At 40.9% G+C, this 15,243-nt stretch overlaps 1 protein-coding gene across 1 annotated transcript in view; it reads left to right on the top strand.

Annotated features, from left to right (window-relative positions):
- The first annotated feature begins 224 nt into the window (after window positions 1-224).
- Window positions 225-15,243, top strand: part of NPHP3 (nephrocystin 3) — a 52,351-nt gene continuing 37,332 nt past the window's right edge. Inside the window, exons 1-9 of the mRNA XM_054019672.1 lie at window positions 225-1,042; window positions 3,373-3,498; window positions 5,512-5,662; window positions 7,153-7,305; window positions 8,945-9,078; window positions 9,343-9,503; window positions 11,822-11,969; window positions 13,070-13,144; window positions 13,816-13,995. Of these exons, the coding sequence (XP_053875647.1) occupies window positions 689-1,042; window positions 3,373-3,498; window positions 5,512-5,662; window positions 7,153-7,305; window positions 8,945-9,078; window positions 9,343-9,503; window positions 11,822-11,969; window positions 13,070-13,144; window positions 13,816-13,995 (1,482 nt within the window). The 5' untranslated portion in view covers window positions 225-688. The remainder of the gene's footprint in view (window positions 1,043-3,372; window positions 3,499-5,511; window positions 5,663-7,152; window positions 7,306-8,944; window positions 9,079-9,342; window positions 9,504-11,821; window positions 11,970-13,069; window positions 13,145-13,815; window positions 13,996-15,243) is intronic.

Here is a 15,243-nt window from a genome sequence, read left to right on the forward strand (position 1 = left end):
CTTCCCCTGTCAGCCCCGACACGCTCCCTCCCGTCTCTTCCCCCAGAGCCGCCAGCCCCGCCTCCCCTCACCCCTCGGGCCCGGCGCTCCCAGCCGGCTGCCAGCAGCGCCGCGCAGAGCGGGGTCTGGCCGCACGAGGCGCCCTGCAGCCCGCCGGGCTCAGAGACTCCCGAGTCCCGTCCCCACCGCCCTGTCCGGGGAGGGCTGGAGGCGGCCCACGTGGCTCCTTCCTTCCTTCCTCCTCTGAGTCCTGTCCCGCCCCTTGCAGCGCAGCGGGCTGCGGCTGCCTGAGACCCTGGCCTGGGGGCACAGAGTCCCCGAGGCTGTGGCTGGCTCCTCCCTGCCGAGGGGTGTTATTCATGCCACCCCGAGGAGCTGCTGCTGTCCTGTGGGCCCGCCCTACACAGCGGGGCAGCCCGTCATTGCTCCCCTGGGTGGAAGTGGGGCTTGAAGCCAGCCTAGTTGTTAGGGTCTGGTGGGGAGAGCCCGTGCAAGCCCCTGACCTGTGTGGGGAGCCCCACTGCCAGCCACTCAATGGGTGCACAGACACCATAGGGATGACCCTGGTATAAACTGCTACAGGGACAGAACCAGTGACACGTACCCGGCTCCTGGGTGACTCCAGCTGCCAAACCCATGGAGAAGGGAGAGCAGCAGTGAGGGCAGCATCCCAGCCTGGCCCCCAACGATGGGGACAGCTTCCTCTCTGGTGAGCCCAGCGGGCACCGGAGGGGAAGTGATCGAGGACGCCTACGGAGGAGGTGGCGGCGAAGCCTGTGAGATCCCAGTGGAGGTGAAGCCCAAAGCTCGCCTGCTGCGCAGCTCTTTCCGCCGGGTGGGTGCTTCGCGGCCTGGAGGCCTCATTGGGGCTAGTTTCAAATCCACTGCCTCGGTACAGGAGTTGGAGTGCATGGCGGAGTATGAGCGTCTGAAGAAAGAATACGAGATCTTTCGTGTCAGCAAGAACAACGAGGTGGCCTCTATGGTCAAGAAAGAAGCCAAGCTGGACCTGGAGAACAAGAGACTCCGTGCAGAGCTCCAGGTAACTAGCAACTGTACTGAACCTCACCATGGTTGATAGGGAAAGGGGTGGGAGGGAAGAGCTCATCTCCTGAGACAAATAATAATACTTAGCTCCTGTATAGCACTTTTCGTCCTTACATCTCAAAACACTTGATAAGTTGAGTATCTCCATTTTACAGATGGGAAAACAGAGGCATAATGAAGACAAGAGATTTGTTCTAAAGTTATTCAGGAAATAAGTGTCAAAGCTGGGAACAGAACCCAGAACTCTTTCCAGTACACCATGCGCCTTCTGAAGTGGGGACTAGACCCCTCAGCTATGGCGTTAGAACTGACCTCTTTCCTCCCAACTAGTCTTTGGGTGGAGAGAAGTCCAGTGCTCTTTATCTCCTCCCCTTCCCAGCAGCTTCTTCCCATCTCCCAGTATTCTCCCGCCTACTCTGTGTGGAGCTGCTGAGTAGCACCCTTATAAAATTCCAGTTTTTAAATGTAGCCTGATAGAAACAACATTCACAATTGCAGGCTAAATATTTCAGATCAAGATGGCATTTTTTACATGAACAAATCAGCAACTGAAAAAAGAAATGGACAGTTAAAAATGTGTTCAATTTCTTTACCTGAGTTAATCTAGACGTCTTTAATAAAAACTTAGATTGGTATAATAAAATAAAACATCTAGTTTACTTTTCACCCATTTAGACAGTTAGTTTATTATTTGCAATACTTCCAGCTTGAACTGGTCAGTTTCACTTTTCTTTCCAGGTTTCTTCAGCGCCCCACTGAAGTAAAAATGAAGTCGGTGGGGCTGCATTAGAGCATCAGGGTCTGCTTGCATTATATGTATCTTATGACTTTAAAAACAAACTTTGTATTTGTGGATAATCTAAGCCAGCATTTCTCAAATGTGGCCACCAGGAACTTTTCTTGGGCCACAACCTCCTGGGTGATGATGGAGGGGCAGGGGGAGTAACCCTCCCCCAGGGCCGCCAGCAGGAGCTGGTCTCTGTCCCCTTCTGGAGCTATAAACACTGTAGGAGCAGGCGGCCAGTGTGAATTCCCCACCTTCCTGGGGACGGTGGGGATCGGGTTTCAGGAGTAAGCCCTGGGGTGGTGGGCGACAGGCTCTGGCCGTGCGGCAGCAAGCTCCATCCCCCAGCCGCAGGGCTCCAGGTTCTGGGCTCACCCCCTGCACATCGCCCCTGGCCCTTGCTGCCTCCTCCAGTCCCCATCTGTGCACCAGGGCCCCAGGCTCTCGCTCTAGGCTCACCTCCCCCCATCTCCCCTGATTCCTGCTGCCTCCCATCTATCCCCATATCACCTCTTGAACCCCTACCTACCTCCCCATCCAGGGCTTAATTTGTCCCCCAGCTTGCCGGGGCTGAGTAAGTCTGCTGTGAAAAGTGATATTAACAAATATACAAAATGTCACTTTTCACAGCAGACTTACTAGCTAGCACAGGGGTCCCCAACGTGGTGCCCGCGGGTGCCATAGCGCCTGCTGGGGCGTCTAAGTGCGCCCGCGTACTGGCCGGGGGACAAGCATCCGCCAAAATGCCGCTGACAAGTGGCAACGTCAATAGGCGTCGCTGCCAAAATGGCGCCAAAAATTGGCGGCATTTCGGCGGTGACACCTGTTGACGTTGCCGCTTGTCGGCGGCATTTCGGCGGATGCTCGTCCGCCGCCACGGTCCTTCATCGCGCCAGACGAAAAAGGTTGGGGACCACTGAGCTACCAAGTCTAAAAAAAGGCAACCAAAAAAAAGCAAAACATGCAAAGCACCTTATTTGGGTTTTTATTCTGTTTAGGTCCAGTAATGAATAGACAACTGTACATTATTTTTAATTATTGAGTCTGCAAAAAACCCCTACATAAATAAATTACAATGATTTGGACGTGTATATGTGCATATTTATTTATTTTTCCTAAAGTTAATTAAGTATTTTAGGAAGAATTGTCAGAGCAGCCACTAGCAAGAGTTGATGGCGCACTCCGAGGCCACCCAAAAATTTGTTGCGAGAACCCCTGAATCTAAGCACTATACCCAGATGTACAGACACTCTAGTAAATAATTTTAACATTAGCTTTAATAAAAAATTTAAATATTTTGTTTCTCATGCATGATAGGATTGCACTGCTGCACTGATTTGTGTTCCAACACTGCAATGCAATGTTTAAATCTAAACAAACAAAAAACAAAACAAAAACGTCTTCATTGAATTAAGAATTGTAAAAGGGCTATTGGAGCAACACTTGAATTTTCTATCTAAACTCAGTAGCTGAAAAATATGCTAAAACTTTATAGCAATATTATTTTTCTCTCAGAGAAATAATATGTTAAATTTTTTCAGGCTCTTCAGAAAACTTATCAGAAAATACTTAGAGAGAAAGAAAGTGCTTTAGAAGCCAAATATCAAGCCATGGAGAGAGCTGCTACATTTGAACATGACCGAGACAAAGTCAAGAGACAGTTCAAGGTAAGCATCTTCACTTTATCCCCCAGGAAATTGACCAAGAAAATCTAAAGTAATCCCTTTGGCCCTGATCCTTCAGTGAACTCTTTGTGGGTAGGTTCTATGTAGATGCAGATGTCTGCCATTATGAAACTCATTGCAGGACCAGGGCCTTAATCCACTATTTACTCCAAATCAATCATACCAAAATTTACCTGTAGAAATGTTTTTTAATAACATTTAGTCTTAGGCCTGGTCTACACTAACCCCCCAATTCGAACTAAGGTATGCAACTTCAGCTACGTGAATAATGTAGCTGAAGTCGACGTACCTTAGTTCGAACTTACCGCGGTCCAGACACGGCAGGCAGGCTCCCCCGTCGACTCCGCGTACTCCTCGCGTCGAGCAGGATTACCGGAGTCGACGGGGAGCACTTCTGGGTTCGATTTATCGCGTCCAGACAAGATGCAATAAATTGAACCCAGAAGTTCGATTGCCTGCCGCCGAACCAGCGCGTAAGTATAGACAACAAGCCCTTAGTGGAAAATAATGCTTTTGAAAATGGAAAGGAGAAAATGTTATCATTGCTCAACAGCCTAGCACCTTCTGTGCCATTTCATCAGCTCTTGCCAATTTCACACCTAGAAGGGGCAAGGAACATGCACATCAGAAGTTATGTTACATAGTATTTTAAAGAAAAATAAATTGTTGGCTCAAACTCTGATTTTGGATATTTCTCAGTAATGTTTATATTTAATTTGTTAATGTTCAACATTTTTAGTTTTCATTACAAAAATAACCCCTGTGCCAACTATTGGCACATCTCTTTGTGCTACTAAAATACAAGAGCCAAGTGAAGATAAAAGCCTTAATATTTTTGCCTTAGGGTGATTTGAAAGGCTTATTAATTGACAGGCTGATGCTTCTGGTTTTCCCCTCCTGCAGCTGATCCCACTCCTAGCACCCAAAATTAGACAGTAAAAGCATTTCTCTGCGCTATTTTAGGGCTTACCGATGTCATCAACTGTAGCAGAGGAAATGTTTTGGTAGATAAGTAAGGCAAGAATTGCTTTCAAAGAACTTTGTTTTAAATTGTATTTGTAATTAAGTCTACCGATCTCTTTTATACTCTTGGGATCTTAAGTACTTAGTTCTGATCAAAGACCAAGCTCGCTAATCAGTTTTAGCTTGTGATAGTAATATTGTTCCAGATATCTGGTCTCTGTATTTTAAACTACTTAAATTAAAGATGTATAGCTGTCAGTACAACATTCCATATAATATAATATAATATAATATAATATAATATAATATAATATAATATAATATGGAAATCTTTGAGAACAAATTATAGTTTTGTTGCTGAAAAAAGCTGGCTTTTATTAAAACTAAGTTAAAAACCATGCATATTACTTATGAGCTTATTTTAGTACCGTCCATCCCAAACATTCAAAAATCATGAGTCAGTAACCCCAAAATCATGGCATTGATTTAAAAATCATGATTTAAAAATAATAAATGTTGGATTCCTTTATTCGCCTTCTGGTTTAGAGAGAATGGGTTGCACTTGGGATGTTGTGAAGGCCAAGACTACAACAGGGTTCAAAAAAGAACTAGATCAATTCCTGGAGGATAGAGCTATCAATAGTTATTAGCTAGGATGGCAAGGGATGGTGTCCCTATCCTCAGTTTGCCAGAAGCTGGGAATGAGTGACAGGGGATGGATCACTTAATGATTACCTGTTCTGTTCATTCCCTCTGAAGCACCTGGCATTGGCCACTGTTGGCAGACAGGATACTGCGCTAGATGGACCTTTGGTCTGACCCAGTATAGCTGTTCTTATGTTCACTTGGGTCACATTTTCAAGTCTTTCTCTACCATAACGAGGGCTCAAATCTCACTTTTTTTTTTAATGACAGCTGATCACATGAATTCAGGAGCTGGGGCTATAGATCAAACATAAAATTTCACAAGATTTGTGATAAAATAGTAAGAGTTGGCTTTATACTTTTTAAAAAATCCTTTCCTTTTTCTAGATTTTCAGGGAAACTAAGGAAAATGAGATTCAGGATTTACTCAGGGCCAAACGAGAGCTGGAGACAAAACTTCAGAGACTGCAAGCGCAAGGGATCCAAGTGTTTGATCCTGAAGAGTCTGATTCAGATGACAATTGCACAGAAGTTACTGGTAAGAATTCCATTTGCTACTTTCAGCAAGCGAATAAAAAAAGATTAAATTCTGTGAAGTATAGCAAAAGAAAAATATATATGCACTATAGATTGTGAGGTTTTTAAAATGCAAGTTTTAAAAGCACAAGGAAATATTGTGTGAAGGATAAAAACAGTTTACCATTTAAATTGTGTTTTTTGAAGTCTGTGCGTGGCCCAAAACTAATTAGCCATTTCTGGTGATTCCATTTATTTTTATAGTGCCCCATATTCTAAAAGACACCTTGACTTTCTACCTTCCCTGAACCTTTCTGCTTCTCTTGTATTTTCATTGTGAGTTTCCTGCTATCTGATCTCCTTTTCACAAGTCTAGAGGTTATGTTCCAGTTTGGCATATCAGCCCCATATAACCCATCAGAACAGAAAATGAACAAAATTAATTGGAAACTTAGGCAGAATATCAAATTGGAATTTGACAAGGGGACCAGTTTTGAACAGCCGTAGTCTTTAACAACACTGGATATTTAGCGGTTATAGGCATTCAGTCTCCTGGTTTTACATCTGATCCAAAACATGGCATCTGCATCAGGACAGTGCCCATTAGTGCCATGCCAGGGTATTGGTTAGATACAGACTAGGGATCATCAGCATCACTTCCTACAACACTTGGGTTTTCCCTTGAGGTCCAGTGCTGTTACATCTGACCCTGCTTTGCTAACAAGATGTGACACAAATCACAGCTGAAGTGGCTGAATAACCTTCAGAACTAGAAACGTTTCATGTGATATATATGGCTCTGATTCTGCAGAGCACTTATGCACTGCGCGTGCTAAATTCTAGTGACATCATTGATTTTAACGGGCCTATGATTCCTACCTCTTCCCCATGTATATTTTCTCCTTTCTTCTTTTATATTCCTTCTTATTTGTGTTTTATACTTCCTCATCCCTCTTTTTAAAAAATCTTTCTTAACTTATTCTCATTTTTTTCTTCAAAGATTTGAATTTAGTGGCCTTGAAAGTGATAGATTAGTAGGAAATGGTGTAATCCAAGGATAATATGAGAAGTTAACTGTAAAGCTTTTCCACCCAACTAAGAAATGTATTTCACTCCTGACCTGCAACACTTTTCTGCTCTTTAGTTCTGGGTCTTTCTTAAATAGAGACTGTCAACAATGTGGTGACTTTGTGAAGTGCACAAATGACTGCAGTAAACCTATGAAACTCTTCCTTATAGGTGACCTAATACAATATATGAAACCAACGATGAGGTCCTCAGTTTTGAGACCCCCATGTACTAACACGCTCTGTTACCTATTTCTTTAATAGCATGGTTTCTCTGTAACTGTGAGGGAGTTCTGATTTAAAACTACATTAGCCAAAGCAGTGAGCGAACCTGCTAAGGGAGAAGAATTTCAATTAGTGGCATTTGTCAACAAATTTTAACTGAAGTGTTTAGGTTTGACAATATATTTCAATTCGTGAAAATCAGTTTGTATTTACTTTTAAGCTACTGGAGCCCAATCTGAATATTGGACTGGTGGAGTGTTGGGAAGTGAGCCATCTATGGGTAGTATGATGCAACTTCAGCAGTCTTTCAGAGGGCCTGAGTTTGCTCATAGTTCCATAGATGTGGAAGGACCATTTGCGAACATAAACAGAGGTAAGCAACTGGTGTTTGTCTGCTAAGCGGGTTTAACAAGGGGCTGTTGACATACAAGTACTGTTTACCATGGAGGTCTTTTGCATCCATTCTTATGTTCCATTAAGGGATTTACTGTGTCTGTCACTCCATATTTTCCTTTGAATGACTGCTTTTTGTAAAAATAAAATGGAAGTATAGATAAAACGCACCTAATTGTGTTTAATATTTTTGCTGCTAACAATATGTGCAGCAGTATTCTTAGATAATGACAGTGAATCTCAATGCTTCATAATAAATATACCAAATACCAATTTATTGTATGGGGGCTCAAAAAAAGGCTTTAGATGACCCAGCTTTGAATAACATAATCAAGAAAAAATTATTTAAAATGTGATTTATTTTAGCTTGATAGAGTCCCGGTATCTTGTCCAATTTTCGTCTTGTTTTTCAAATTCTCAGATCCTTCGCCACATAGGACACATGCATGATGTCACAAACTATGGCCCCTCTCCTTCAGCTGGATTTGCATAGGAAGACCCTTCCAGGCGGAGTCCCATTGACTTAAATGGAACTCTGCATGACTTTGAGGGTTCATCCACACAGATCCAATCGCATGATCAAGACCTATGCATGCTGAATTATATTTGTCCTATGGGAAAGATTATCACTGATTTCCCTATCAATTCCAGTATTTTGTAGTTAGTAACAACACTGTCTAACTTGGCTTGACTCACTACCTTAATCTCAATACTAGCCTGTGACACAGACTCAGTTCAAATTAGTTACTCAGACAAGTAATTTATCATCCTTAACTTTGAGTTTCTCTGCATCTGTCACTTTGTGATATCACTTTACTACTAGTGAAAGGTTACTTTTTGACATTTTCAAGAGACCATTAGTAACTCAGTAGTCAGCTTATCAGAAAAATGGTGTTTTATATTTCAAAATACATTTGCAGGAATTTACAAGATTATAGTGAGCTATTAGAGATCTCATAAAAATACAAAATTACACACAAAATTACCTTTCAGTAATGCTAAAGTGTTAAGACTTTCCCATGTCAAGCAGCTTCCTTGAAACTGCTCAGAACATCGGTAATGTTAGCCTAAAAAATGAGAAGCTAAGAAAAGAATTAGCTTAAAGCTTTCTATGATAAGCTGAATTGACATACAGCGTACACATGGAGAACAATGCAGTTTATCTAAAGAATTATGCTACCTATTAGTTCACCAACATTTGTTAGCTTAGTATATTTACAATTAATTTTGAAGCAGCAATATTTTCCTAAGAATTGCTTAGTTAAGCGTCTAATTACATGGGCATCTTTATTACTCCTGTTACAGAATTTAATTTTTTTGTATGGCACCCATCAGCTTGAGATTTTGGCTAAATTTCACAAACACTTATTTTAAAAGAACCATGCTAATAGGTATGTAATAACATTCAGCTATTATGTTTTGCTATATTTTATAATTTTGCATATTATTTCAATCTAACTTTTAATTAAATCTGAAATATTTTGTGATATATTATTATGAAAGATACTCTATAACATGAAGTTTATTATTTCCTTAGGGTGTGTTAAGAGAGCATTGATGCAAACTGTTATATGATGTAACAAGATAAGGAGACCTGTGTCTTTGTATATTGTTTGCAGATGACTGGGATGCTGCTATTGCCAGTTTATTGCAGGTCACTCCACTGTTTTCCCACTCTCTGTGGAGTAACACAGTAAGGTGCTATCTCATTAATACAGATGAGACTCAACCTGAAGTAGACATCTTCATTAGGGTGAGAACAGCACAAAAGTTATGTTAATTAATCATTAATTTAAGGTTCTCTATTTTTCTCCTCTAATACTTGTTCATCGAAACTCTGTGGTAGTTCTTAAAAGGTTTAGGAGTCGGATCTTGATCCCATTGAAATCAGTGGGAGTTTTGTTAAGGATTTCAATGGAAGAAAGTTTATAATGAAAAGAAATTGGGGTTTACTAATAGATCCTTATTGATATATGTAATTAATAATAAAGGTCAGTTTATTTAAATTTCCTTTCAGAACTACTCACCAAAACTTCAAAGAATATGTGAAACAATGGGGTACTTCTTTCAAGTTGTTCATTTTCCAGTAGAAAATGGAAATCATTTCCAGGCTGTGAGAAAATGGGAAATTGAGAAAAGTTCCTTAGTCATTTTGTTCATACATTTAACTTTGCCAAGGTAAGTTAATAGTTTTGCAGATTGACAAAGCAAAGAGAAACTGATAATTTATGTACAGCACATAGCTTATTAACATGTATGCAGCGTTCCACTTATAGCATTTTTTAAGCTAGTTTCTTCTAACAAATCTTCCTTCAGACTTTAGATTTTCTAGCACAGACAGTTAAAGAGAAAGAAGCTTCTTTCTGAGGTTTCCCTGTTCCTGTGGCTCTAGATTCTATTAAAATACAACATAAAAGAGCCACCATAATCTGCAAATTTCTTGCTTTCCAAGAACAGCTTTTTGCTGTTCATAGTGATAGAATCATAGAAATTAGAGATGGCATGTGTGAACATCTTCTGTGTGTTCTATTTGCTTATCTGTCTGTTCACCTGCCAATATTACCTCTGTTTTATTTGGTCACATATTCTTTTTGTCTCTCTAAGTAAGTCACTTCTCAGTTAATTTCCTGGCTCTTCAGTGCAGTGTCTTGCCCTTGCCTGTTGTGATGTAATTTACTAAATCCATGATATTTTATAACAACTGGTAGTGCAGTGCTTTTCACTTGTACAGTAGATAATTGGTCGTCTTACTAGAAGAAAAATAATTTCCTAACCCAAAAGTATTGAATTAAGGATAATGTTACAATTCAGTTGTGATTGTTTCTATTTTGCAGCTTGGACTTTTTTTCTTTTTGGCTGTATACCATGAAGGAGGAAGAAAAGAGGGATTAGAAGTGAAAATACTAAATAATGGGCATAGAGTCGTCATTTTCAATATGTCCTTATACAGTTGGACAGCCATTTTGATAATCTCTGTCAGGATATTGTCTGACCCATAATCTTATCAGCAAGAGGCCAGGACAGTCTAGATTTTGGCCTTTTAATGAACTATGACATTACTACATTAATTGTCTGAATTTAGCTGCCTTTTGAGTTGAGCGAGGATTGGGGAAGAAAACTGGGAGATGAATAAATTGATTCATATGGAACTCTGTCAGCTTTGGTCAGGAACTTGGGATGAGGCTTCTCTAGCTTTTTGAGTCTGCTTAGAGAAGGAGCAACATATGGAACATCAGTCAGGAATGTGTCCCTCTCCTAAACAAAAAAAGGTACCTACAGTGTATGTTGCTTTATGCCATTGAACTGTCACACAAAGGGTTAGGTTTTGAATCCTGGCGATTTTCCTTTTGTCGTTTTGCTAGCACCCCTGTTCTGATGTGGAGGTGTCTAGCCTATAAACTAAATATCTGACTAAAAAGGTTTTTTTTGCTAATGCGCAAAAAGGCTAATTAACAACTTGCTAATTGATAATACTGCTGACTAACTAATGCTAGCACTGTGTGCAAAGAAGCAGGCTCACAGAGACACTACAGGGGTTCCATCTCGCTGGCACAGGTGGTAAAAAAGAACTGAGGGAAAATTGGGTCCGCTCTGCCCTTTTTGTCCTTGGAGAAGTGCGGGGCAATGCAAAGATATTGAGAGCGTTTCAGGCCCTGCTGACATGGCTGGCCAAAAGAATCCAATCTTGTGTGCACAGGCCACATGTGCACCAAGAGTGGAATCCATGTGGACAATACATCTCAGAGAAGAATGAGAGCTTCCTGACAACAATATTAATTTAAATAGTTTCTTGTACAAAAAGTGAGATTAAGATTATAATGCCTCATGTGCGGAAGATTGCACCTATCTGCTAGTTTGTCTCCCTTGAGGCAAGGGAGACATATGCTCTGTATGTAGCATAATAGATTCACAAGGCAGAACTTTCAGGAATAAATATAGATATTCCTTCATACAAGTACAGTGCACTGTCCAGATTCAAGATGGGAACGTAATTTGTCCATTTTGATGAGCCTTAACCCTGTAAGCTCCTGACCCTACTTCTAATGAGGACAAAGGGAGTTTTCCCTTTGACTTTAGGGAGCAGGACAGGGCATTCAAATAATTGATGATAGTGTGTCAATAGATTTGACATTTGTTAATAATGACTTGTGACTCTATTCTCATGTGTATGAAAAGCTAATGCAGAATTATTACTGTTTAATCTGAGTACCAGTATGAGAGGGTTTGTAGAAAATAGACTTTTGAAAGCAATAATGTGTAAACGTGCTACTGAAAGAATATTAATATCTATAGTCCAATTAGCAACAAGAGAACTTTTTTCCATTTTCTTGGCCAGACTTTGGATATCCTCTGTTTAAATGTCTGGCTGCCTCCATGGTAAAAGGCATGCTCTTTCAATTAGATTTTGCAGTGAAACCCATCCTTAGAGTTTATGTTGATTGAACTGTGTACTGCAACAGTGTAATATATTTCAAGAATGCTGATTTCCAATCTAGCTGTTTGCTGGAGGACTGTGAAGAAGCTTTATTGAAAAATCCTGAAGGAAAGCCTCGGCTGATTTACCGCAGAATAGAAGATGGCAAAGTCAGTTCAGACCCTGTGCAGCAGTTAACTGAGCAAGTTTGTTATGTGAACAAAGCAAAGGTACAACATGTAGAAGGTTGTTATGTTTCAGAGATTTGTTGTCCTCTTATTTTGTAGCATAAAACTCGTAACTTCAGATATTACAAGAAATTGCATAACGCATCCTTTGTTATGACATCTTTTGTGAACAGGTGAATGGTGTTGAATTTTATGAAATTGTAGTTTTAAAAAATTGAGCACTGTGCCTGTACAGAAACTTAAACAAAGTTTTATTCTCAGCTGCACAGAGGGGTGCAACCGAGAAGAATTTGGCTAGAAATTTCTTACAGAATCCTTATGGAAAAAATGCTATAAGATTTAATAGAAAAGAACTGTTCTATATTATTTTAGATAATCCTCTGGGGAAAAGCAACCCTGCCATATAATTCTTTGGAATGATTTAAAAAAATGTATATACAAGGGGCATCCTCTGTTTAAATTCTATACTATACTGTAATTCCCATAGAATACTATTAAATTTTTATATGCTAAATCCCTATTACATTTTACAGGACTTTCCAATGAGAGAAATAGTCTAACCACATCATTAATGATACATTTTCCTGTAGTGTTTTTTTGTATATCATCAAAACAAAGGAACTCTGATTCAAAGTCCCCTCCTCCTCCTGCCTGTGGGTTGACTACTCAAATAAGGAAAAGGACAACAAACAAATAATCCCCTAAAGCATACAAGGCATTCCAGGCTCTGCTTGAGTACACTCTCCTGGCAGCCATCTTCCCTTAGAAGCTGACCTCTTCTTACAGGCACCTTCATTAACAATGAAACGCAGCTGCCTTAGTAAATCATTCTCCAGATGTCCTCTCTTAGCTTCCATGAGCTGAGAGGGGAACCCTCCTGGGTCCTAGCTCATTGTGAAGCCTTCCTATCCACTGCCAAGGTATCTATGGTGAGGTGGAAGCATCTCATTTTTAAATGAAATTCTGTCTTAGGGTGCCAGAGGGTAAGCCTCCAAAGTATTTTTCATTTTGAAAGGTGGCGAATGTTGTTCTGGAAAGAATATAAGCTTTGGATATATTTTATATCTACATGCCTCAGTAACTGCATCTGTGTTAATAGTCAATCCCAGAGTTGCTTCATTCTTTGTCATTAACTTTTTCAGCTCATTGATCACATGGGAGGAGTGGAAGAAGGAGCGTATGAAACTTATAATTGTGTGGAAAAGATCATTAAACAGGTAGAGTACATGATGCATGTATTCCACATGAAAGGCTACTTTGCGCATTCCTGCTTACAATTCGAATGATAGATTCTGGGGCAGTGCCATCTAGGGCTTTACAAAATTGCCATATTGCCAGTACTCTGCAAGCACTGTAGTAAATCCACAGTCTATTTAATAATCTATTTATATTCACTACAAATGCGTGATGTTTTGTCATAATTCAAAGGCCTCCATATGTTTCAGCATTTTTAATACCTGGAAGTAAGGAAAGCCACAACTGCATAAAATAGTTTAAGAACTATGCTACTGTAGGCAACCTCCATCATGGGAAAACTGAAAGCAGCTTCTTGAGATCTCAGTATAAAGTGTCACTAGGACTCATTTGGTCACATTCTCTGCTGGCCTAAATGGGCACAGATCCATTGACATGAATAGAATTCACTCATCTACCCCAGCATTGTTACCTAAAGCAGGAAGGGATATAGTGCATAAAAACTGTCCTGTCCAGTGTGTGTCAGTATGGTATGCAGCCCATACTATATGGAATACATTTCATGCCACAAATGTAAGTCCAAAATGACATGCAAGCGGTGCCCACTGCCTAGTTCAAAGAATCTGGGGCAATGATAGCATATACTTTTAAGGAATAAGTTACAATATTTCCATGTGGTTTATTTCTTACACAGGATATATTTGGCTGTGAAAGCACAGAAGTAGAAAGCAAGGATTTGGGTAATAAAGAGGAATCCACTGCACCCGAAGAGGAAGTTTTTGGAGATGTACTGTGGGATGCACATGATGAACAAGAACAGATGGAAGCTTTCCAGCAGGCTTCTAACTCAACATGTGAACTAGGATTTGAGAAAGTAAGCAGATAGAAATGTCTTTTGATTAAGGGAAATAAATGGCTCTCTGTTTCATGTGCAGCAATGATGCTGTTGTATGGAAGGACCTATGTTTGAGAACAACCTTGGGGCTTTTATACCTTAGGCTAGAGGAGACCATATGTGTTAGACAGATGACATATTTAGTTTCTGGAACAATGCCAGTTATGTCTGTCTTAAAGTTTCATTGATGAAGAAATGGTCCTTGTTTCTCCATTGGAGGAAATGTTGCCGTGATAGCATGCCATCTAGAAATAAGGGGTTCTCTTAGAAGGTAACACACCATACTTTGAAGCCTAAATGAAAGACCTCAAACAGCTTTTTGAAGCAAATGAAAGCCCTGTCTCAATACAGAGAATTAGGTCTGTTGGAATTGGATAATGAAAAGACTATTGTATAGTCCCACAATCTTAATGTATCTGAGTCTGTGTGAGAGAAAGACATAGTAAAATTAAAAATAAAGGGGTACTGAAATGCTCAGTACTTCCTGGACTGCCTCACCTGTAAACCCTTGTAAAACTAGGAGTGTCAAAAACAGAGTTCTGTTGGAGGAGAAGGTTTTTGTGTTTTCTGTATTGTATTTTGGAGTTTTATATGTGTGGAGGCTGGTAGGGGCAGTGTGCTGGGAGAGAAGCTGAGCCCTGATTAGGGGGCAGGGCTTCCCTGCTTATGGGTCCTATAAAGGTAGCTAGCCAGTCAGGCAGTGGCATAGACAGCCGCAGTGGCACAGGAGCCAGCAAACAGAGATGTAAAGAGGGGAGTTTTGGTGGGAGTTTGCAAGGGGAGTGTCTGGGGGAGACTAAGGAAGACAGGAAGAGGAATAGACAGGCTAGTGAAGGGGGGTGTGCCAGTGTTTTGGTGCCTGCTCTGTGTGTGTGTGTGTGTGTGTGTGTTTTTTTTTCCCCCTCCTCTCTCTGTGGGTGGCAGTGGTTTGGTTTGTGTTTCCCGGACTAACAGGTTTTAGGTGGGAAGTCTATGACCGATACAGAGGCAGCAGTGGAAGACACAATGAGGATGACTGGATGTGGAAGCTGCGGCATGTACATGATCCTGGAGGGGGTATCTGAAAAGAGTTTCGTCTGCATGAAGTGCCGCCTGATAGAGCTGATGGAAGAAAAGATCCGAGGATTGGAGATGCAGGTGGAAACTCTGGTTGAGTTTAGAAGGGGGTTCGAGCAGATGATGGAGCAAAGACATGAGGAGGCTGAAGGAAAAAGCTCAGACTTGCAG

Source organism: Malaclemys terrapin, chromosome 2, assembly GCF_027887155.1.
Source record: "Malaclemys terrapin pileata isolate rMalTer1 chromosome 2, rMalTer1.hap1, whole genome shotgun sequence".
Lineage (NCBI taxonomy): Eukaryota > Metazoa > Chordata > Testudines > Emydidae > Malaclemys > Malaclemys terrapin.